The sequence below is a fragment of the Hemicordylus capensis genome, chromosome 2 (assembly GCF_027244095.1).
Source record: "Hemicordylus capensis ecotype Gifberg chromosome 2, rHemCap1.1.pri, whole genome shotgun sequence".
Lineage (NCBI taxonomy): Eukaryota > Metazoa > Chordata > Lepidosauria > Squamata > Cordylidae > Hemicordylus > Hemicordylus capensis.
Window position 1 is genome coordinate 186,110,535 of NC_069658.1, and position 24,201 is coordinate 186,134,735.

At 40.6% G+C, this 24,201-nt stretch overlaps 1 protein-coding gene across 9 annotated transcripts in view; it reads left to right on the forward strand.

Annotated features, from left to right (window-relative positions):
• The first annotated feature begins 1,160 nt into the window (after positions 1–1,160).
• WNK3 (WNK lysine deficient protein kinase 3) overlaps positions 1,161–24,201 on the forward strand; it is a 160,820-nt gene continuing 137,779 nt past the window's right edge. For 3 of the 9 annotated variants that reach the window (XM_053295650.1, XM_053295659.1, XM_053295658.1), the window contains exons 1-2: positions 9,360–9,691; positions 23,007–23,659. In XM_053295650.1, the coding sequence (XP_053151625.1) occupies positions 23,138–23,659 (522 nt within the window). In that variant the 5' untranslated portion in view covers positions 9,360–9,691; positions 23,007–23,137. The other 6 variants (XM_053295654.1, XM_053295653.1, XM_053295652.1 and 3 more) reach the window with 6 other exon arrangements.

Sequence of the window (24,201 nt, forward strand, 5' to 3'; positions counted from 1 at the left end):
TTAATTGATAATTACCATCCTTACAAGTTAGCCCACTTCAGCCTTTAATGTTCGTGTCCACCATTTTGAATTGGGGTGGATGACATCATCACAAACTATGCCGCTGAGGTGTCCCTTTGTGTCACTCACTACAACTGCACCAAATTTGGTTTAAATTGGTTAGACAGTCCACAAGTTAGCCCATGCCTCAAATGTTTACACATCCACCATCTCAAATCGGAGTGGATAACATCATCACAAACTACACCACTGACTGAATAATCCCTATATGTCACCACAGCTGTAGCAGATTTGTTATACACACACACAGTTAGGTGATCTTAAGGAAAGTAGGCTAAAAATGGTCCCTAGATACATTTCAATTTTTGCTGGCTTCAAAAGCCACCTTGCATCTAATGGTGCAAAAATCCATATGTAGGGCGCAGAGCTGCATGATCCTCCAGTTATTATTCACCTCTCAGTTTCGTACCAACAGTTTATAAAGGGAAGCTACAGCTGCCAGTAGTGCAGCCTGCCTTAAGACAGCCTACACGTTAACATGACTCGATTCCTTCTCTTTATTTTTGATACTCTCTGTGTTACAAAAATACTACTTTGCTCGAAAAGTGGCTGCACAAGGCAGCAGAAGATACACGTAAAGTACGTGTGTGTATAGATACATTTTTTAACCAAAACTGTATGAGAGTTACATCCAATAAATAATGCATTGCATTATGTATAAACGGCTTTGCATTATATATAAACTTACTGACATTCGTTAAGATATTACGAAGCGTGTCTGAAGGGGGGTCGGGGCGGCAGGCAGAAGAACAATATTGATTCATCAAAGGGGGCTAGAGAAAAAGCTAGAGGGGAAGCCCTAAGTTACAATATATCGAACCAAGGATCCCTTTCAATTAAGCAAGGCAAGCAAAATGGCTGATAATGGAAATACCATCGCTTCCCCCGGCGAACTGTTACCCCGCCAGCCTCTCCCCTCCTTTCTGACAAAAAGAATGGCAGTATTCATAAATATACTACAATTCCCAAGAAAACTTGCGCGGAAACAGTCCAATGAGGCGGGGTTACGGCCGCCAGCAGGCTCCGCGGAATCAAGTGGTGGGAGCATAATCACAGTGACAGGCGCGCATGCTTGCACGCGCGCTGCTTGGCGCCTTCCTTCTTCCCTTCCTCCCCTCTCTCCCTCCCCCGCCCTCCGCGCGTGGTGTCTTGCGCGGTATTTCCGTCCTCCTTCGCCCCCCTCACCCCTTTTAGCGAATGACTGTGAGGAAAACGAAGGTTTTTGTGTAAGTTAGGTAGGTGGGACTGGGGGATAGTATACTTGGTTCTGGAAAATAGATGCCAAACAGTGAGGGGAATGGTTTACCCAGAAGGAAAGGTTCGTAAAATAAAATGGAGGTTCTATGCGGAAAGGTTTTGGAAATGGTAAAGGAAGGGGAATAGTCCAGGGCTACCAGATGTCAGATGCTTGTATAGCAGGGGAAACACCTTTCATACACCTCAATGCAGACATCCTGTTAGCTGTCCATCTACACACCAACCCGTGTCTCTGAGTCATCACTTCATTCACTTGTCACTTTCACATCCCAACCTCAAAACACACTTCATGCTCTCGCTGGGGAAAAGAAATCTGTTAATAAGAGGTATCTGGCATGAAGCAGGAATTGGCTAAAGAAAGGGCATGGCAAGATTATGAAGCATTCGCTGTGGGAGTTTGCAGGTGAATTAACTGCTGAAAAGATTCACATCTCCACTGATTTTCAGAGAGTAACAAAAATGATAACAGCTCTCAACTTTACAGTAACTAATTGCTAGAGGTGCATTCCCCAGTTTATACATTGTGGACATAATGTCCAGATACTTAACTACAGCTACACATTTATTTGTCATCTACAGTTGCTGTCTCCTGATAAAGAGATTTCCTGTACTTTCCTGAGGTGGTGAGAAGGCAGGTAGCTTTTTGGATATGGACCCCCTCTTTCTTTTGGGCTTGCTATTAAACAAATAAAAAGTGTATTTGAATGGAAAATGGCAAATACCTTGCCTTGGTAACAAGTGGCATAGTCTTTGTAGAACTAATTTTAATTATGTATGAATTTGTTTATTTAATATTGCATCATAACTGGCCTTACAAATCTTGCAGCATCTCCCTTTCAGAGTGTCATGGACAAAAATAGGTCCCTGTCCCAAAGGAGCTTACAATAAGAAACAAACAATAGCTGAGGGAGGGGAGGGAGAGACTAGGCTACAAAGAGATGCCTTCCCATGTGGCCAAAATGTAAGATGAATATCAAGCTTAGTTGCTGCTTGGAATGTGGATTAAGGGGGCATAACAAAGCATATGCAAGAAAAGTGGATTTTGTGGTGGGACTTGAAGGAAGGGAAAGAGGTTGCACCATGCAACTATTCATGGTGGTAATTCCATATATAAGTTACTTTATAGAAAGGGATGCTTGATATCCTTCTGCCTTTACAGAAATATGTTTTTGGTGGGCAGAAAAAACAAGGTGTCATACTGCCCAGCTGGTTTAAAAGTGTGCCGTTGAGTCGGTGTTGACTCCTGGTGACCACAGAGCCCTGTGGTTTTATTTGGTAGAATACAGGAGGGGTTTACCAATGCCTCCTCCCACTCAGTATGAGATGATGCCTTTCAGCATCTTCCCTATATCGCTGCTGCCTAATATAGTTCTTTCCCAAAGTCTGGGAAACATGCTAGCAGGGATTCAAACTGGCAACCTTCTGCTTGTTAGTCAAGCATTTCCCTGCTGTGCCACTTAAGGTGGTTCCAGCTGGTTTACCCAATCACTATTTCTAGCCACAGGATGTTGGGCTGTAACTTGTCCACCAGCATTGTTCATAGACCAGCCACTGAAGGCTGACACTGTGGTTGTGTTATCTGTAATGAAGGTTATAAATTAAATGCAGGGCAGGGATAATATGCAGCAATATATAGCTTTCCCCATCATATATCTGCAGGGATGGGAGAAACTTCAGTGAATGAAATTCTCCTTTCTCCAAAATACCTGTTTTGTAATGCAGCAGGTGATCCTGAGAGAGGTGCTCTTTTTTTAAATGCATTTTGACTGGGTTCATAATTTTCTTGGCAAAATAAAGGAAAGGGATGCTGAATCTAATTTCTGTGTGTTTGTTGTTTGTGCTATTACATTTCAAAAAAAAAAGACAGATTAACAGCTTTTGCTGATGATTTCTAAGTAAGCAAATTGTTGTACTAGATCAAAACTCTGTTTTTGGGTAGCCCTTTCCAATTGACATTTCTACTTAGGAATTTTTGAATGTTGCAGTGGATTGTAGAGAGTGTTCTAGCAGTTCCCAAGGGACACTGACTATCCTTTTGCAGCACTCACTATGACCCTTTGCAAACTTAAGCCTGGTCTACATATACTGTACATGCAGCAGAACGAGATGGCAGAATTCTGAGGTGGTAGGATGGACTTCAGAATTCTGCCATCTCATTCTGCTGCATATACAGTATATGTAGACCAGGCTTAAGTTTGCAAAGGGTCATGGGTGAGCTGCAGAAGGACAATAAAATCCCAGTAGGGTCAACCAAGGCATGAAGGTCATTCCAGCTGCCCAGCTAAAGCAAGCAGTCACTTATACTGGGCAGCAGCGATATAGGAAGGTCTCTTTTGTGACAATGACAAAGGCATCATTTCATACTGCGTGGGAGAAGGGAATGATAAACTACTCCTGTATTTTACCAAGAAAACCACATGGATAGACATGGATTTATTGTAAATGTAGTGCCGGATGATGGGCCCCTCAGGTCAGATGGTATTCAACATGCTACTGAGGAAGAGCAGAGGATCTCTCTAAGTACCGATGGTGTTTATGATGCAGTTAGGCTAAAGCCTTTTGGACGTCCAGCAGCTGATGTTGCCATGCGGGAAAAGAAAATCCGAAGCTGCAAAGACAGAATTACAATGGGAACATGAAACGTAAGAAGCATGAATATGGGAAAGTTCGACACAGTGAAAGATGAAATAACTCGACTACAGATTGACATCTTGGGCATCGGCGAATTAAAATGGACTGGAATGGGACACTTTCAGTCAGGAAATCATACCGTTTACTACTCAGGACATGAAAATGAAAGAAGGAACGGTGTTACTTTCATAGGAAGGATATAGCAATGACAATACTTGGGTACAATGTGGTCAGAGACTGACTAATATCAATTAGATTTTGTGGACAACCCTTTAACATGACAGTTCTTCAAGTCTATGCCCCAACAACTGATGCAGAAGGAGAGGAAGTTGATGAGTTTTATGCTCAAGCTCTGTCTGAAATTGACAGAACATGCAAGCAAGATGTGCTGGTAGTGGTTGGAGACTGGAATGCCAAAGTTGGAAATGGTAAGGTAAACCCTGGCCTTCCAGGGTTTTAAATGACTAACTGTTTTAAATTGTTTTAAATCGTTGCCCTGATTTTCAGGGCTTTTAGCTGTTTTATTGGTTTTATTGTGTTTTAATAGTTTTTAATTGCTAATTTGTTTTAATTGTTTTTATCATGCTGTGAGCCATTATCATGCCCTGAGACATTTTATCATGCCCTGAGCCATTTTGGAAGGGCAATATATAACTTTAATAAATAAATACATAAATAAATAAGGAGGAAAACACGGTTGGACTGTATGACCTAGGAAACAGAAATGAAGCAGGAGAACAACTTATTAGTTTCTGCCAAGCCAATGATCTCATCTTCATTGCTAACACATTCTTCAAACAACCAAAGCGGCGCCTATACACATGGACATCAACGGATGGAGTATACAGAAATCAAATTGATTATATAATTGGTGCAAGGAGGTGGAAGAGCTCAGTTATAACAGCAAAAATGTGGCCAGGTGCTGACTGTGGAACAGAGGCGTAACTAGGGAAAACGGCGCCCGGGGCAAGCACTGAAATGGTGCCCCCCCACCGTGCCCCCCGCCGCCCCCCCTCCAACATACTACATTATACTTAGGTTTTTCCTCAAAAGCGCCCGCTGCTGCCACCAAGCCAGGCCAATGACTGGCTGCCAGGCGCCAGCAAAGCAATTGGGGGGGGGGCGCAGGAGGCGTGGAAGGGACAGCTCATGGGGAAGGGGGCACTGACGCGCTCCCTTGACTGCTGCAGCGCTGCTGCACTGAGCAGGAAACATTTGTATTAACAAAAAATTAAAAAAAAAATTAAAAATTTGGTCATGGCGGCGCCCCCCACGTGACCAGAAAAGATGGCGCCCGGAGCACATGCCCCCCCTGCCCCCCTATAGTTACGCCTCTGCTGTGGAACAGATAATAAACTGCTCATGTGCAAGTTCCAAGTCAAATTAAAGTCAAACTAAAGAGGAAAAACAAAGCTATCCAGTTTCCACAATATGGTCTTGTGAATGTACCCACCATTTTCAAGGAGAACATCGGTGGAAATTGCTAAGAAGAGGTGAGAAGCCAAAGTCAAGAAAGATAAAGACCTCAGGAAGGAACTTAATAGGGAATTTCAGAAAGCTTTTAGAAGAGACAAGGAGCAGTACTACAGTGACATCTGTAAAGACCTTGAGGATGGAAATAGACACGGAAAAACAAGGAAAGTTTTCCAAAAGCTATCTGAACTCAGAAGGAGAGTCCAACCTCAAATTGGTATGTTAAGGGATTCCAAAGGACAGATAGTAACTGATTCAGAGAAGATCAAACAGAAATGGAAGGATTATACTGAAAATCTGTTCAGCAGGGACGTCAACATCCCTACTTGCAAGAACCTCTAGTACGGGAGGATGAAGTTAGCTCAGCACTCCAGTCATTACCAAGTCGGAAGGCTACAGGAATGGATGGAATAGCTACAGAAATATGGCAAGCAACAGAAGAAGAATAGTCAAGGCTCTAACCAAACTCTGCCAGCAAATTTGAAGAACGACACAGTAGCCAACAGATTGGAAGAGGTCGGTCTACATACCCATACCAAAGAAAGGAGACTTAACAGATTGCGCAAATCATTGCACAGTATCCTTAATGTCACATGCTAGCAAAATAATGCTCAGGACCATCCAACGTGGATTTAAAGCCCTACGTGGAAAGGGAAATGCTGGATGTTCAAGCTGGTTTCAGAAAAGGCCGAGGAACAAAAGACATTATTGCTGATGCACACTGGATAATTGAGAAAGCCAAAGAATACCAACAAGAAGTCAATATGTTATTGATTACAGAAAAGCCTTCACTTTCATTGACCATGTCACATTGTGGAATATCCTTAGGAAAATGGGCGTCCCAGAACATCTCATCAGAAATCTATACACAGGACAGGAAGCCACAGTCCAGACAGAACATGGTGAAACAGACTGGTTTCCGAGTGGCAAAGGAGTAAGACAAAGCTGTATACTTTCTCCTTCTTTATTCAACTTATATGCTGAACATATACTGGGAGAAGCTGGATTGGAAGAAGATGAGCGTGGTTTTAAAGTTGGAGGAAGGAACATCAATAACCTGTGCTATGCTGATGACACCAGTCTGATAGCTGAGAATGCAGATTATCTGCATTGAAGTGGTGGGTAGCTTCCGCCTTTTAGGATCAACCATCAACAGTAAAGGATCCAGCAGTCAAGAAATACACTGCAGACTAGCACTTGGTAGGGTTGCAATGAAGGCCTTAGAAACGATATTTAGATGCTGTGACGTGTCTATACCTACCAAGTTTATAATCGTTTGGACAATAGTTTCCCCTGTGACACTCTATGGATGTGAAAGCTGGATTTTGAAGAAGCAAGACAGAAAAAGTATTGACGCTTTTGAACTTTGGTGCTGGAGAAGACTTCTGAGGATGCCATGGACAGCAAGCAAAATAAACAACAAATGGATCATAAAACAAATCAATCCAGAATTTTAACTTGAGGCAGAAATGACCAGGCTCAAACTATCATACTTTGGACACATTAAGTGAAGACCCAATTCCCTTAAGAAGTCCATAATGCTGGAGAAATTGAAGGAAAGAGAAGAAGAGGACAAATAGCAGCAAGATGGATGGATTCGATTATGACAGCAATGAATGCACCACTGAGAGACTTTAAAGGCCAAGATGAAGACAGATGATCCTGGAGAGAATCTATCTATGTGGTCACTAAGAACTGAGTTGACACTGACTTAACGGCACTTAATCAAGTCAGGCAATCAGGATGGATTTCACCAGACTGCAGGTTGGGAATGCCATTTCTAAAGCTTTCATATGTGGTTTTTTTTTTTAAATTCTTGCAAATAGAAAGCTAGCATATTAGGGATAAAGGTTTAACTGTATCAGGCATTATGTTTTAATCGAAAGACAGAATATAACTGTCTTTAAAAAAAATCCCAAAACATAGTGCAGCTCCTTTGTCTGCTGTGTGGGTTTTCTATTTGCAGTAAGGTTGCAATGTTTAATCAGTTAATTAGATTAATTAATTCAGAATGTTTAATCAGCTAAAACAGTGCCACTGATTAATGGGGCAAGAGAAAAAATATTCTCTACACTAGTGTGGTGTAGTGGTTAGAATGCTGGACTATGACTGGGGAGACTCGAGTTCAAATCCCCATTCGGCCATGATTCTTGCTGGGTGACTCTGGGCCAGTCATTTCTCTCTCAGCCTAACTTACTTCACAGGGTTGTTGTGAGGAGAAACTTAACTATGTACACCTCTCTGGGCTCCTTGGAGGAAGAGTGGAATATAAATGTAAATAAAAATAAAAATAAAATAAATTTTATATATGAGCACATTAAACATTGCAGATAAGCATCCCTCCCTTCTCTCTCTCAAGTTGTGGCACCAGAAAAAAATGAGGGCACAGAAGAGGTGAAGTGCATTTCTGGGTGGCCGAACTGTGTCCCCCATTCAATTTCTGAAACCTAAATGGGGAGCAGGTACGGCAGGTTTCTGAGGGGGCACTTGCCTAGCCTTGCCCTCTCTCTGGAGTTGCTCTTGTCTCTATGGCAGGGTGAAATGCTTCTTCTAAGTTGATGCCTATTATGTCATATGTGTGACATGTAAAAACAAAGAAAGTATGCTTTTTGCTTCAGAACGTTTGATTTTGCTTTATTTAATATCTTTTTAATAAATGTTTATCCCTCCTTTCATTAAAAACTCATATCACCTTACAAATATAGGAACATAGGAAGCTGTTTTCTATTGAGCCAGACCATGGATCTATCTAGTTCAGTATTGTCTACACTGACTGGCAGTGGCTCTCCAGGATTTCAGGCAGGAGTCTTTCCCAGCCCTCCATGGAGATGCTGGAGGTTGGACCTGGGATCTTCTGCATGCTCCACCACTGAGCTACAGCCTCATCCCAATCAAATTGTTAAAACAATATAACAGAAAACAATTTCAAAAACAAAGCAATGATCATAATGAGGATATATGCAAATATGATCAACATACATTAATCAGTTAAAACTCTTAAAAAACAGTCAGCTCTAATTTGCAGGGAGTTTCTAACTGGGGAGCATTAAAAAGGTGTCTGTCCCCGCTTGCAGTCTGAAGTGGTGCAGTGTGCTCTGCCTTCTCATTCTGCTGCTTCCGTAGTCCAGGCTTGAAGGCATCTAAATCGCGCCCCCAGAATAATAGTTCTGAAGCAAAAAGCATCTTTCCGAAATTCCTTTGGTTTTTAGATGATCCGTGTGTGTGTGTGTGTGTGGTAGCAGTCATCATCTTAGAAGAGGCATTCCCTCCAGTGTATATGTGCGAGAGGAGGGGGAATACCTTGTTTAAGACAGTGCTTGCCTTCTTCATTTTTTTTAAATAAGGACTTGTATTTAAAGAAAAGAAAACCCTATTTGCTGCTTCAATTATTGGGCTCTTTTTTAATTGATCAAGAATTTGAACTGACTAAATCCGCTGGAAAGTTAACGGGTTTTGTGGTATAGTTCTGTGCCGTATTGAGAAAGTGTGTGTGTGGGTGATCTGCTGGAAGATTACCTTCTGATTAGGATTTGTATACAGTATTTGGGACAGGTTGCTGTGCTGCTTGTATTGAGACGCTTAGAATGAGGCGTTGTGTGTGCGTGCGTGTGTGTGCGTGGCGTGCGCGTGCATGCATTTGGTTCAGCTTGTAGGCAGGCTGTGCATGCTAGTAAATTTTTAAGTAGACTGAATTGAATGGCATGTGTCTGCACAAGTGAGATATTACTGTTACCGTGTATTTTTTCCGCCTACTTATGCTCATAATATAGAGTGGAAATCTCCACTAGTGAGGATGGAAAGAGGATGCCTTTGACATCCGGGTGATCTGCCTTTATACCCCATCTATCTGTATGTGTCTCTCCCTGCGCCCCCCCTTTTACATAGGATAGTTGGTTTACCCCAATGTAGTTCGCTTCATTGAGACTTTGTTGGCTGGTCGAGCTATACAAGGGCTGCCGCTTCATCTCCTCCTCCTGCTCTCTCGCTCTCTCTCTGTTTCTCAGTGTTTGTAAGGAGGGGGGTTTCCTCAGAATAGTTCAGCCCAGACAGAAGGTGGAAGGGAGAGGATCGCTCTTCACCTGCTTAGCAGACAAGGTTCACCATTACCCGGAAGTTCTTCCTTGTAAGGAGGTGGGGGGTCTTTTCTCCCTTGATGCAGTGAGCATCCCCCACCTCCTCTTTGCCGCTTCCATGGGGGCTGCTTGAAAGGCGTACGCAGGGATGGAGAGATGCGTCCCCCACGGCACTAACACAAAACCTCTAATCCTGGGTAAGAAGGGTGGTATATGGATGAGTTTTTTTTTTTTTTTTAAAGGATGGGTGACTAGTAATGAGAGAGGGAACAAGAGGAGTTGCGGAGGGGGGGGGCGCGCTTTTGTGCATGTGACTACAGTATGTCTGGATGGATCTCCGTGCTGAATGAACACTGTTAAAGAGTGGTGGCTGTTGGAGCAGAAAATGGATTCAGCCACGGATTTATGTTATGATGCAAACTACCAATACTTGGAAATGTATTTCTTTGAAATCAACAGGACTTCGTGCTTAGAAAATATGTGTAGCTTTGAGATATCAACGAGTTCTTTTATTGTTTTTAGGAAGGAGCAAAGAAAACCCCTAGGATTTCAGTGAGCAGTGTTTGGTGTTAGAAAGACAGGTGTGTGTGAGTCAGGGTGGATGGAATTTCTTTGTAGGGTGAGTCGTGTGCTAAAAAATGATGAGATAGGAGAGAGCTAGTATTTTATACTGATATGTTATTTACCATGTGTGGAGGTAACAGGCTGAGGATACATGGGTAGAGCCATGTATAGAATTCCAATGGACCAGACAGGGCAAAGCTTCCTTCAATTACTTGTGCCTTTGCTCTAAACGTTCCATAATGCCCCATCAGCCACTCCCCACCCCAACCCCGCCGAAATGTGGTTTCTGTTATTGTTTGCTTGCATTTACCCTGCTGTGGTGTGGTATCAACCTCATTCTGCAGGGTTTTTTAAAAAAACCTTTTGTATGTGACTGTGTAGTTCCTCCACCCCTAGGAATTTTGCAGACTGGATTCATCTTTCTTTGTTTTAATTTCAGAGAGAAGAGAGTGTATGTATAGAGAGAATTTATTCTAAAATAACTTTAAATAGCTTTGCTGGTGAAATATTTTAATGTGGGGGGGTATATGAATACCACTTCCATGTGGGGGTATATCTCTCATGCTGATCTCCAAAATGAAATGTTCCTCTGATTTCCTTAGAGGACTTTTTCTTAATTGCAGGTTAGAACCATTCTTTGTTGCAGCGTATCTATTCTGTAATTTATATCATGCAATTTTGTTATATTTTGATATCAGGTGCCTTTGGGCTGCATTTGAAATGAAAGTCACGTAATACTGTGGACAAATACACTGGTGGGTGGTTTCTATATGCTGTATATTCATTTTGCATAAATAACCTTTTAAAAGGCTTCCAGTCAGACAAACCAGGACTTCTTAATTTTGTTATAATATTTGTCTTGTGGTTTGAGACTATAGAGAAGGCATTAAAATCCATTCATCTGCTACTGAAGTTCCCATTTTAGTTCCTGTTGCCATGAGTGAAGTCAGGACTTGGAAGCAGATGTTGGTATTTGGGTCATTCAAGTAGAAGCAAAGTTCCCTGTAGCTTGGAATTTTGGCTGCTTGGTATCCAGTGCCCTCAGAAAGGTGCAACACAAGTCTACAGTCCAGTGAGCTATTGTGGCAGCAGTGTGGCAGATTTTGTCTTCACCAGTAGGGGTGGCATTTGTGTCCATTAAAAAAAGGATAGGATTTTGTTTCCTCATAGCAGAATTCAAATATAACAGGAAAAATGTGGTGTTTTATCATAGTTAATGTTGTTTATGTCTGAATGTGAGGTTCTGGTTTTGTTTGAGGTTTTTTTAACCCCCCCCCCCAATGCTGTGATTAATTTATAACAGTCATGGAAAAGGAGCCCTCTTCCTTCCAGCCTTCAATAACTTCAAGAAAATTATCCAGATTAGTCTAATTTAAATTAAGACAAGATAGGCATTGGGACTACTTTGAGTAATTTTCCTCATGTCAGCCACTGTCTGCAAATATAAGAAAATAATAATCTGAAAGCAGAACCAGTTCAGATTATTTTTAGGCTGCTGTTGAAATTTTCAGTTTAAATAAAAGTCACACATATTATTAATTACCTAAATTTATATCCTGCTTTTTAACAAAAGTTTCCAAAGAGTTCTGTCATCTCTTTTTCAAAATGTTAGCCTGTGTATGTGTAATTGTGTGTGCGTATGTCTGCCAAGAGTGTAGCAGGCAGTCTTGACTTGTAGCTGAACCTAAATGCTGTTGTTGGCCAAAAGCCAAGATTCCTTAGGGTGCTTACTGAGTGGCTTTAAGTGTTGAAAACGATGTATTATTTGGTAGAATTAACAATAATTCTATATTGAATGGAACCTAATATCTTATGCATCTTTTAAATTGGTTTGTGGATGGTTTTCTAAGCACTGATATACCCACAGAAAACTAAAGCAGTTATGTAGTTAAAGCAGGTGAATCAAAGTTCTGTTATCAGCCTTTTTAGTCTGAATTTGGCTTCTGTCCACATTTTTAAGACCGTAGTTCCATTGCTTGAACCCAGTGATAATCTCTAGCAGATTCTATCTCTATCTCAAAGTGAGAGGTGGACATCCCTCTGGAGGGGCGCAGTCAGTTGTGGACCTCTTCTTGAGTGCAAGACAGGAGATGTGCTTTACTCCTTGTGTTGATCTGCAGATAAATGGAATTACCTTTATCATGTTGCTTGCAGATTTTGTACCCCTAGAGGCCTTCCCTTTGAGGCCAACATGGTCAGCAGCAGTGTTCTCTCTAATTTTTTTCATCTGTGTGCAGAATGAGTTTCATTCTGGGCGGCAGTATCAAGGCAGTGTGTGCACACATGCATTCAAAGTGGGACCTTCTTGATTAAACCTGAGCAGGGTCTAAAATTAACTGAATGGACATCAAAAAATGTGTGAGCATGCGTACATGCAAATGCCTTAGAAGGGACACTAGTCAACAGACACATTTTGCTTTTGATATGCATGCCTTCTGGATCTTAGGAAGTGTGAGCAATGCTAGTTGCTTTTGTTTTGCCTTACATGTCTTTTCTAAATTGGATGAGATTTCCAGATCTGTCTATCCGTCTATCTATTTATACATTTATATCCTGCTCTTTCTCCAAGGAGCTCAGAGTTGTGTACATGTTTATTTTTATCCTCACAACAAACCTGTGAGGTAGGTTAGGCTGAGAGATACGTAACTGGCCCAGAGGCACCCAGTGAGTTTCATGCTTGAATGGGGATTCGAACTTGGGTCTTCCCGGTCCTAGGCCAACAATCTAACCACTACTTTATGCTGACTGTATTTTTTCTGTTGTGGAAAAAAACCTACTGATGCCACATCCTTTATCTTACAACATGAATTATTCAAATAAAGAGTTGTTTTTAAATCCTGCTCAGTTTACTTTAGCCATGACAATATTACTACTTGACATTTATATAGCATTTTGGCAGTGTTTGAAGTGCTTAGCATATACTCACAGTAATTCATATCCGACTAAAGGCATTATTAATTATCCCTATTTCGAAGATGGAGGGCTGCTGTGAGAAATTAGCTTTCCAGTAGTTACCCAATTTGTTCATGACTGAGGTGTGATTTGAACCTGGGACTTCTTGGCTCATGAATGATTTTTCTTATTTTCCTTTGCTTCAGCCACTCTCACTCATGGTATATTTATTTTAAAAGCAGGAAGGTAATTTAAGCTCCAGTTAGTCTTTCACTTAACCAAAAATTAGATGCACGGTACCTGTTATCCAAAAACCCATCAAGCATTTGTGTTAATGGCCTGTGATTATTCAGTTGTGGAAAGTATCCAGAGCTTCTGAATCAGCCTTTCAGCCTTCATAGATGGGATCCTAATTGTTAATCAAACGTTGTATTTACTGTGCTAGTAAAGTTATTGCCTCTTCTATAATTAATGCTGAACTTTGTTTTCAGATGGTGTTCATAGATGAAATATTTAATATTTAGAAGCCATCAAGGGCCTGGAGTTTCCTCCTCACAGGTGTAGCAGGAGGTCCTGTCCCACCTGGACTGACTTTTTTCATCCTTGTGGAGATAGTACATTGCTCTAGAAAATGATCAACAGTCCTGAGGCTGACCTATGGTTGTAGCCTTATCTTGTAGTAGCTGGGTTTGTAATCCAGAATGTTTAGGAAACAGGGAGAGGCTGCATGTTGCATAGTGTCCTTTAGTGTCTTCTCTAAAGACACTCAAGTGGACCAGTTTATAGAATCCAGAATTTTTCTGTGTGAATTTTGACATAATCATAGAATTGTAGGCCTGTGCTTTATCAGAGTTAAAAATCAAGTCCCATGCTCTTCCATAAGGCAATGAACTCATACCATGCAATAACAATACAGATAAATCCCCTTGATTTGGATTATAGCATGCTGTGGAGGATGAGCAAGCAAGAAGCTCCACTCCAGATCTGCATGCACACCTTAACAAATAGTTTAGTTAAACAATGATAGGTAAAGTGTGCTGTTGTCGGTGTCAATTCCTGGTGCTCACAGAGCCCTGTGGTTGTCTTTGGTAGAATGCAGGAGGGGTTTACCATTGCCATCTCCCATGGAGTATGAGATGATGCCTTTCAGCTTCTTTCCTATATTGCTGCTGCCTGAAACATACCAGTGGGGATTTGGACCGGCAACCTCTGGCTTGCTAATCAAGTCATTTCCCTGCTGCGCCATTAGGTGGCCTAAACAATGATAGGTCAACCAAAATAATGTTGAGTCAAAGACAATCTCAGTTACTATGGTTGTTAGCTAAACTGACTGGAGATGGGTTGTGGGGATTCCCCTGTGACTCCCAATGTAGTAATCAGTTGTATTACAATTGTTTAGCTAAGCCCATCCTCCAAACCTTCTCAACAGAAAAATGTCTTTGCTGTCTAGCAGAAGCCTATCCCATCCTCAGTCATGGCAGCCTCTGGGGCTCAGATCTGTTCACAATTAACCCTTTGCCTCCACCCCGCCAAGGATAGTCTGATGCTGCGCTCATGTATACTATTTAATTTATTCTGATTTAATTTGTAGATGTACCTAATTTTATCATTGATTCAACTTCATCTGAAGTTTTGAAGAATGTGATGGTAAGACTGATCAGGAAGGAGAGGAGGGATGTTGGAGAGGGAAGGGAACCTGCACTTTGGTCACTGGAATCCCTGTCCAAGGAAAAAGAGTGCTGTTTGAATCCAGAAGTGATTTCCGTAGCAGGCTTTAAAAAGAAGACATTCTGGATTAGACAGCCTTGTGTTGAATCAGCAGGACTTTGAATACATCTGTGTCTCTCAGACATATTCAGTCTCCTGTCACTGTAGAATCAGATACAGTAGAGTTGAAAGGCATCTTGAGAGTCACCTATCTGAACTCTTTGCAACAGCAGGATTCTATAGAATTAAAACAGTCTCCACAGGTGCTTACCTGTTGTTTTTCTCTTTAAATGCTCAGGAAAGATGATTGCACAACTCCTCTGAGTGACTGATCCCACCGCCCAATCGTTCTTACAGTTGGGAAGCGTTTTCTGACATCCATTCTCATTTAGTTTTGCTGCAACCTAAGATCACTGCTGCTTGTTTTGTCTCCATTAGTAGTGATAAACAGTCATACGTCTTTCTTTTTTGTAGCAGCCATATTTGATAATTATCTCCATCACAATTAGCTTTGTTCAAACAAAGCATATCCTTTTCTTTTAGTTTTTCCTCAGATGTCATGCATTCCAGTGACATTTGTTTCTCTAGTATGAATCTTCTCCAGTTTCCCTTCCAGTTGATTGGTATCTTTCATAAAAAAGTGATGTCCTGTACTAGATAATGTTACTCTAGCTAACATTGAAACAGTGCCGGGAAAGGTTAGTGCTACTACTTCCTAGACCCTGCATACAATCTCTTGTAAGTGCAAGGGAAACCCAAATGGCATTGTAGATGCTTTTTGGTTTTGTAACTATTTTATACTGTTAACTTGCATTTCAGTTGTGATCTATTATTATTATTATTATTATTTATTGATTATTATTATTTACATTTTATATCCCACTCTTCCTCCAAGGAGCCCAGAGCGGTGTACTACATACTTAAGTTTCTCCTCACAACAACCCTGTGAAGTAGGTTAGGCTGAGAGAGAAGTGACTGGCCCAGAGTCACCCAGCAAGTACCATGGCTGAATGGGGATTTGAACTCGGGTCTCCCTGGTCCTAGTCCAGCACTCTAACCACTACACCATGCTGGCTTCATATAACCATAATTATAATTATAACCCTGGGTTGCTCTTAGCAGTACCTAGTTGTTTCTCCCATTTTATTTACATATTTCGTTTTTCCTCCCTGAATATAACTGTTGAATTGCATTTTATTTCTTAAAGACCTGATAAAGTCAGTGCTTTTTTAATCTACCAATTTTAAACTGGCTGTTTTGTGTGGGTTCAATGCATTGTAACCCAGCCTCAGCCTCTGGAACTGGGCTTGCTAAAAATGATACCAACAGCCCAGAAATAAGTAAAACATAACTTATCCTCAGTGTCTGCTTGATAACCCTTTGTCTTTGGAAACAACTTTATGAGGCATTGAAGCAGTGGAATTATTTTAAGTTACTAACCATTTATAACTAGGGGTTGTGTGTATGAGCTAGGGATTCTTTTCATTTCAGAGTCGCCATGGGAATGTTACAGGTTCAGCTGGCTTTTGGCCTCAAGGGTGAACTGTTGATCATATGTCATATGTCTGCACCTGTTAGCATATGCTTTTAGTACCATTTTTGCAAATGACCTTGGCAAGAGAGTTGCACCTGTGTGTGCACACCCCCCCCCTTTAAATGGTGCTGGAGCATCTATTAATAACATTTATTTTATAGAGTGGGTGAGTTGTTGAGATGAATTTTCTTCACATTTCAATTGAGACCTTATCTTAGCCTTTTGATTGCATAGTGGGAATCGAGTAGATATTGATAAAATCTTGCAGGTTCCCTTGGTATAATATTCCACTGTCTTATGACTAGAAAACACTTATTGATATTTAGGCTAACACCTTGGGGCCAAACGTTTTTTGGCAAAAGTTGCCACAAATCTTAAGTCTTTGATGAGGGACTTTGTCAAAGGCTTTTTGAAAGGCCAAGTAGATAGGCTATTAGATTAGCTTCATCTACTTGTTTAGCAACTCATTCAAAGAATACTAAAAGTTTGGTGATTCAAAAGTTATTTATCCTATGCAAGGTTTGTTAATCTGCATATTCCTTTAATAATAATAATTTACTTGGGACAGAAGTTAAACAGATGATTCTAGTGTTCCCTCTAAGGCGTGCGCACGTGTGTGTGCTCATAAGTTTTTGGATGTCCGCTCAGTTCATTTTAGATCCCACTCGGGTTGAATCAGGAAGGCCCCATTCTGAATACAGGTGCGCACACACTGCCTTGATATTGCCGCCCAGAACAAAACTCATTCCACACAGAGATGAAAAAAATTAGAGGGACCACTGTATGGTCTGCAATTTCTTAGATTCATTGTTACAATTGGTGTTATACTGGCTGCCTTCAAAATCCAAATATATAATTTAGTGATAAGTTACATATATTTATAAAAAGATCAACAATTTAAAACATTATTGATTGATTGATTTTGATTTGATTTCTAGATCGCCCTTCCAAAAATGGCTCAGGGCGGTTTACACAGAGAAATAAACAAATAAGATGGAACCCTGTCCCCAAAGGGCTCACAATCTAAAAAGAAACATAAGATAGACACCAGCAACAGTCACTGGAGGTACTATGCTAGGGGTGGACAGGGCCAGTTACTCTCCCCCTGCTAAATAAAGAGAATCACCACATTAAAAGGTGCCTCTTTGTCAAGTTAGCAGGGAGTTGCCAAGTTAGCAGGGGTTAAAACATGCAATCTTTATGAACTCTCAGATGAATGCTGTCCACTTTTGGTGAGTTGTTGGTTTTGAATCTGTTAGTTCTCAGGCTTCATCCATTTTCACCTCTGTTTGACATAGTTCTTCCAGTCCCTTCCAGAAACAATGTTCAGGTATCTCTCTAATACCTTTTTGCAGTAAAAACAGAAGACCAGTTTAGATGATCTAACAAATAATTTGTTGGATTGTGATCAAGTGAAAAGGGGAGAATGAGTCCATTTCCTTCCTTCCACTTTCTCTTCATACCCTCTTAAATCGGAAGCTTCCTGGTTTGTTAAACCACATTGTTTTGATATCCAAACTGGGAAACAGTAACTTAAGCTCTGCCTATAAAGCTGGATGTAACACACCAGGGTCAAATCCTGATATCACTTTCATGATGTCACTGGAAACTATGGTTTAACAAACCAGGAAGCTTTCAATTTGTCTAGGCCTGCAAAGAGAGGAGAAAAGGAACAGGGAATAGTTCTATCTATCTGTCTATCTGGCCGTAATAAAACTGATGATTATCTATCTATCTATCTATCTAGCATATTTCTAATAGGGATGTGCACGGAACTGGCAGGGACCAGAAATGGAGCATCAAAAAATGCCCACTCCCCTCTTCTTTCTCTTTTCCCCCTATTAAAATTATAACCCTCCATTCTTTCAGATCTCTCCCTCTTCTTCCTTTTCTTTTGGAAAAGGAAAGCAGCATGGGGGCCAGTTCACCTTCCTTCCTCTTCAGGCACCCGTGGTGGGGGATGCTGAGTGGATCGACATGTTTCACGTTAGGGCCTGCCCTGAAGGAGAAGAGCTTTCATTCTGCTCCTTTCTCGCTAATTCATGATCCAATAAACTATGGCTTGTTGAATTGTCTGAACCAAATTAGAGCCAAAGAATTCATTTAGCTTATCTGTAATTCCGCTGTCTGCCTTCATACTCCTGTGGTTTTGTTGCCTGATGATTCTACAGCATCCATCACGTTTTCTGCTCCCGATGCATAAGGTTTTCTGCTCCCGATTGCAATATGTTTATAATATTTATTTTCCTATCTCTTGTCCTCCTGACATTATTTCTTTACTTGCCTTATTGTCAGCTTATGTTTCTTTTGCCACAGTTCGTGCTCTTAATTTTTTTAATTTACTTTTTATTTATTCAATTTATATACTGCCCTTCCTAAAGTGGATCAGGATGGTTTACATTAAAGTGGATCAGGATGGTTTACATTAAAATCAAAAACACATAATAAAATAGTTAAAATCAGAAAACATTTAAAACCAAATTAAAATTAAAACTAAGGTAAAGGTAAAGTGTGCCTCACATTGCTGTTGACTCCTGGCGACCACAGAGCTAGATATCATTAAAACCCAGGCTAAAAATATGGGTCTTTAAGGCTCTCCTGATAGCCTCCAAGGAATCCATTTAGACAACAGTTCTACCTTAGAGGAAGCTTTCTTTCCCTGTATGTCTTTTTCAGTGTACTTTTAAACCATGTTAGCATCCTTCTGTTGTTGCTGGTGGTCTTTTGAATCTGCCGCATACATTTTATCTGTGCATCTTTTATACCAGTTTTAAATAGCCTCCAAGGTTCCTTCCTGGAGGGATTTGACTCTCTTGACTCTAAGGGAGAGCTTCTTTTTAGATATCTTGCATGTTTGGGGAAAAAATAAAAGATAAAAATGTTAACATTGGCTGACATCCAGACTAGCAATGCACTGGTGCAGCAGTGCCTGAAATCCAGATTAACACTGTGCCATCACATGAGGAGCAACTTTCAACCAGTTTCCCTTCCTTCTGAAATCCACTGCACTTCCTGAAAATATTTATTTAGTTATATTTATAAACCATCTGATATACAGTACATATATCCAGGCGGTTTCCATACAATATGTCAGGGACATATTTTCAGGAGGCATAGTGAGCTTCACAGGGGTGGGGAAATAGTTGAAATTGCCTCTCCCACCTCATGCAAGAGCACAGCATTAGTCTGGAGGTCAGCCAGTGTTTCCAAGCAGTTTTAACAGGATTTTCATCTTACACCAGATCCTAGGCACCATGTTGGATTAAACCAAGGGTAAGGTGAACTCTTTTTTTGGTCCATGATTATATGGTTATTCACACAGGCATGCAAAACCGGGCTAAGGTAGCCCAGCCCAGTTTTGCACGCTTGTGTGAACCACTGGGATCGATCCTGGTGGTCACACGGTGGCAAACCCGCCTATAAAGTCTCCTTGCTAAATGAGGGGCAAGTGCTCCCTTAACCACATTTTTTGATCGTGTGTCTGCTGTGGCAGGCACACTCGGGTGGGGGGAGGTCCCAGTAATGCACCGCGCACTCGCACGGGGCATTATTGGGGCTCTGGGGGCTGGGGTGTGGAGCTGCCGGGCAGGCTGTAGGCAAGCCACAGGTGAGCTGCTGCTTGTTTGGGCGGGTGATCTGCCTGCCCAGCGAAGTGTAAGGGATCATTTGCTGGGAGGGTGAGTGAAACTCGCTCTCCCCGCAAACCTCAAAGGAGCTCTTCTCCATGATTGTGAGAAGAGCTCCTATGTATGCTAAGGCCCAAATCATTTATTGTGTCTAGAAACCTTTTCTATTGGTACCTGAATTTCCATTTACTGAGTCAAATTTGACAATGATTCACCCATTATTTTTGTTTTTGTTCTGCATTTCAATATCACCATTAGAGTTTTCATCAAAATGATGAAAGTATGTCACCATCATAATATTAGTTTTAAGCCTTTTCCCCCCTACCCATAATAATTCTGTGAATACATTTGTTTCTCAAGATTGTTAATGTATTGTATTGGACTCCATGCCTTTTTTGACACAGACTGGAGTTGGGATGATAAGCTAAACCATGGCTTAGACTCTAAAAATTAGAGGATTGTGAATGTTCCTGTCCTCCTTGTGATCTCCCCCTTCCCCTTTCCTCCTCCTCCTTTCTTGTGCCAGAGGAGGAGGTTGAAAGCTTTCACTTTTATTTCTGAACTAACTACAATCTCCCATTACGTCCAAAGGTGAGGAACTGTGGTTTGTTAAAACAAATCAGAATATCAAACCACATAACTATGAGTAGTTCAAAAGTGAAAGCAGAAGCTTCCAATCTTCTTCTCTGGTGTACAAAAGAGAAGGGAATGGGGAGTTTGGAAGTTTGAGAGGAGGGCAAGTTCATTTGCAACTGTCTACAGTAAATCATTGTATAGATCGTTGATAATCTTGACTGGGCCTTAAAGTAACACTACTTCTAGTACAACCGATTCTGTCCTGTGTATAGATTTTATATCCAGGGATAACTATGGTTTATGGATTATTGTTTATCCTGCAGTTTTTTGATAGACACACTATATATATTGCTTCTTTTTAAATACTTGGTACAGTAATTTACTCATCTTGTCTCTCAGACTTCTAGAATTAGCATATTAACACTGATATATTATACCCTTTAATGTCTTTTTTGTATATATTTTTTCAGTCACTCTTTAGTATTTTTGATTGGCTCTTAGTTTCTGTAAATTAATAGTTAACCTCTATAGCCTTTTCTCATCCTGAGGCTGCAGTTAACATAACCATTATGCAGTTGAATATTAGAACCTTCCTTGGACTTTTCTTTCTGGTTCTTTTGAAATAATGTATGTTCTGCCCAGTGATAAAGAATATTTGTTTGACTGAAAAGTGAATAAGAGTTTTTATTCCGAAACTCAGATCCCTATACAAAAGAGGACATAAAAGGCTAGAACAACATCATCCCTAAGAGATGGGTCTTCTTGAGCTGATGTTTCACAGCACCTGTTGGCTTTCTCCAAGAAGCCAGTTTAAAAACTGTTGTCAAAATACCAAATATTGTTGCTCCAAAATAGTTCAAAATAATTTTAGCTCCCCTTTCTGAGATGAACAGAAATGAGACTACTCAATCAAGAAGCTTTAAAAATTTTTGTCAATGTGTGAAATTTATTTGTTGAATGAGGATTATTCATGAATCCTAAACATGCTATGTAAAAATTTGCTGAAAAATTGTGAATTTGCTGAAAAATTGGGAAAGAATTTGATCATCCCAAATTGCCTCGTGAGACTACTCAAATGCTTTTCTTTTCTCTTGTGTTGTGTTTTTCGCTATTTAAAAACTTGCCTGTTCAAAATCTGCCTTTACTCAAAGAAACATTATCTAGCTGGGACCAGGCTTTTAATATTGTCTTGAAAGGTGCTCAGAAATACTGCAGGCTTAGCTTCCCATGGTTATGTGTGGTGACAGTAGCCTTTCTAGGATCTTCTGTATTGTGCATTCTGCTCAGTTGTGGAACAAAATGTTTCCTCATGGTCATCTCAAGTTGCTGGTATGTTGTCTGTTCCAGCTCCTCTCTTCTTTTTTAGACAAATGGCTTCAAGTTTTGCTATAAGTTAAATGCTTGATAAATCAGCATGGAGCAGGCTGGATTTATTTCAGAAACAAATTACATATGCAAAAAACTTTGGTTATATAGCTATGAAGAGAAGTGAAGGGTTTTGGCTTGTGCATCGATGTTTAGAAGATATGCCCTTATTGTAGCACAGTGCCCTCCACATTTGTACATAAACTTGGCATATGACTGAAAGTATCTGGGGGGAATTGAATAGAATCCATTAACTCATCCATTTGCTTGAAGTTTGTTGTTGCAGTGTGCTGACTGATTAAATGCGTTTTCATTGAGCAATGGACTTTTCTTTTTTGTTTGAAAGCTCTTTATTAAAAAAAGAAGAAGCCTCAAAACCGCATGCAAAATCCCAAGCAGTGTTACCTTAATAATGCAACTTGCCAGCAGGAAATACCAGTTTATCCGGACTTAATTATTAAGCATTCACAATGCACATTCAGAATAAAAGTGCTTCTTTCATTGAATGTATAAGGAGCAATTGTGGTCAGGGCAGGACACAAGGGGAATGATGCCTAAGAAAAGCTGTTAACTGGCTTCTGTTTTTCTGAAGCAGTGTATGTAGAAACAATAAGAGTTTTGACCAAGGGGTGCTGTTCCTTGTCCCCTTATTGTTGTGTGACCTTGGGCAAGCAACGTGACCTCTATTAATGTATATCTTCCCTTTATTTCTTGTTAGAAATGTTTTTGAAATTAAATGTTTTTATACCGTGGCAAAGGTGATGAGGTTAGAGTCTTAACTGGGTTTAGAAGGCCTGCTTTTGCTTAAGTGTTAGCAATACTATAAAGAAATAATAAATTGGAAGATGACAAAGAGGAAGGGGTGTGTGAGAACTTTAGCGTTCATCAGCTTTGGCAGTTGAATGAATTAATTTACAATTGTTGTTGAGTTTAAGGGGTTGGAAGGGGAGGAGAGATATCTGGGTCAGCATTGCATTCATTTGTTAAAAGGTCAAGGGTTTTCTATACAGTTCTGCAACATGATGTAATCTCAAGGTATTGAAGCTAATATTTTATACTGTGTATTCTAAGTTGCATGTGACTAATAAAGTTCAATAATTTTTTTAAAGGTGTAAACATACAAATTAGGTCTGTATTGCTGGGAATATGGAAGGCTGGATTAATGAATGGAAGACTGCATTTTGGTGACTGCTTCGTATTTCACCTTCTAAAATGATCTTGTTTCACCTCCCCTCCCTCTTGTTACAGGTTGCTATGGGAATCTTATGATAATCTGAGAGGAAGTAAGTCTTGGTAACATTGCAGCTACTCATGATGTGCCTGAAGTGAAGAGGAAGGGAAACACTTAACATATCCGAGTGCCAAGGCTCTGCTGTGTTATGGCTACGGACTCTGGTGAATCAGCCAGCACAGAGGAATCAGAGAAACCTGATGGAGTTTCTTTGGAATGTGGGGACTCTTCTGTTGATGCTGCTTTGACCATGGAAGCCAGGACCAAAGAGGGTGTCAACACACCTGCCCCTGGGGCAACTACAGAGAGGAAACGGTTTTTCCGAAAAAGCGTGGAGATCATGGAGGATGACAAGGTCTTGGAACCCACTCCAAGGGATGAACAGGAGCAGTTTGTAGTGAGTGGTCAGAGGATGGGCCATCTTTCTACTAGCACTCTGGTGGTAGGGCAGGAGCCCCGAAATGAGCATGGCTCAAAGGTGAATTCGGAAGCTTCAAAGGAAAGGACCAAGAAAGAGATAGAGGAGGAGGCAGAGATGAAGGCTGTGGCTACATCGCCAGGTGGAAGGTTTTTGAAGTTTGACATTGAGCTGGGGAGAGGGGCCTTCAAAACTGTCTTCAAAGGTCTGGACACTGAAACCTGGGTAGAAGTCGCTTGGTGTGAACTGCAGGTTAGTATAAATGGTTTAATCAGTCACTTGAGTACATATCTGTATAGTGCTTAGAAGGAGTGATTTGGTCCATTATTTGGGAGGTTTACTTTTGTGGATGTCCAGTCTCCTACATGATTAGTATGATTATACAATGGAATGTAGACTGTGGTTCCTATGCAGAATTTAGCATCTTGTATAGAAACTTGAGAAACTTTCTAAAAAGTCCTCATGGCTGCCAACATGTAGCAATTCCTCTTAAATGTGGGGTACAGGTCCACATTAGAACTAGTACTAGTACTCTCCGCTAGTTCTTGCCACTGCACCTAGTTGCCATTTCTGAAATTTCAGCAGTTTTGACACTTTTTATCCAGTTTATTACAAAAACTGGGAGGCCATCCAAATAATGTAAACCTAAAGAACAAAAAACAAAATCTCAAATAAATAAATTGTGCAATCAAAATTAAAAGTGCATGTTAACCACCCTCATTGAAATAGTCAACTATTTATTCCAATTGTACAACTGGATTTTTAAAGGTTTTGGGACATATTTTTAAGCACAT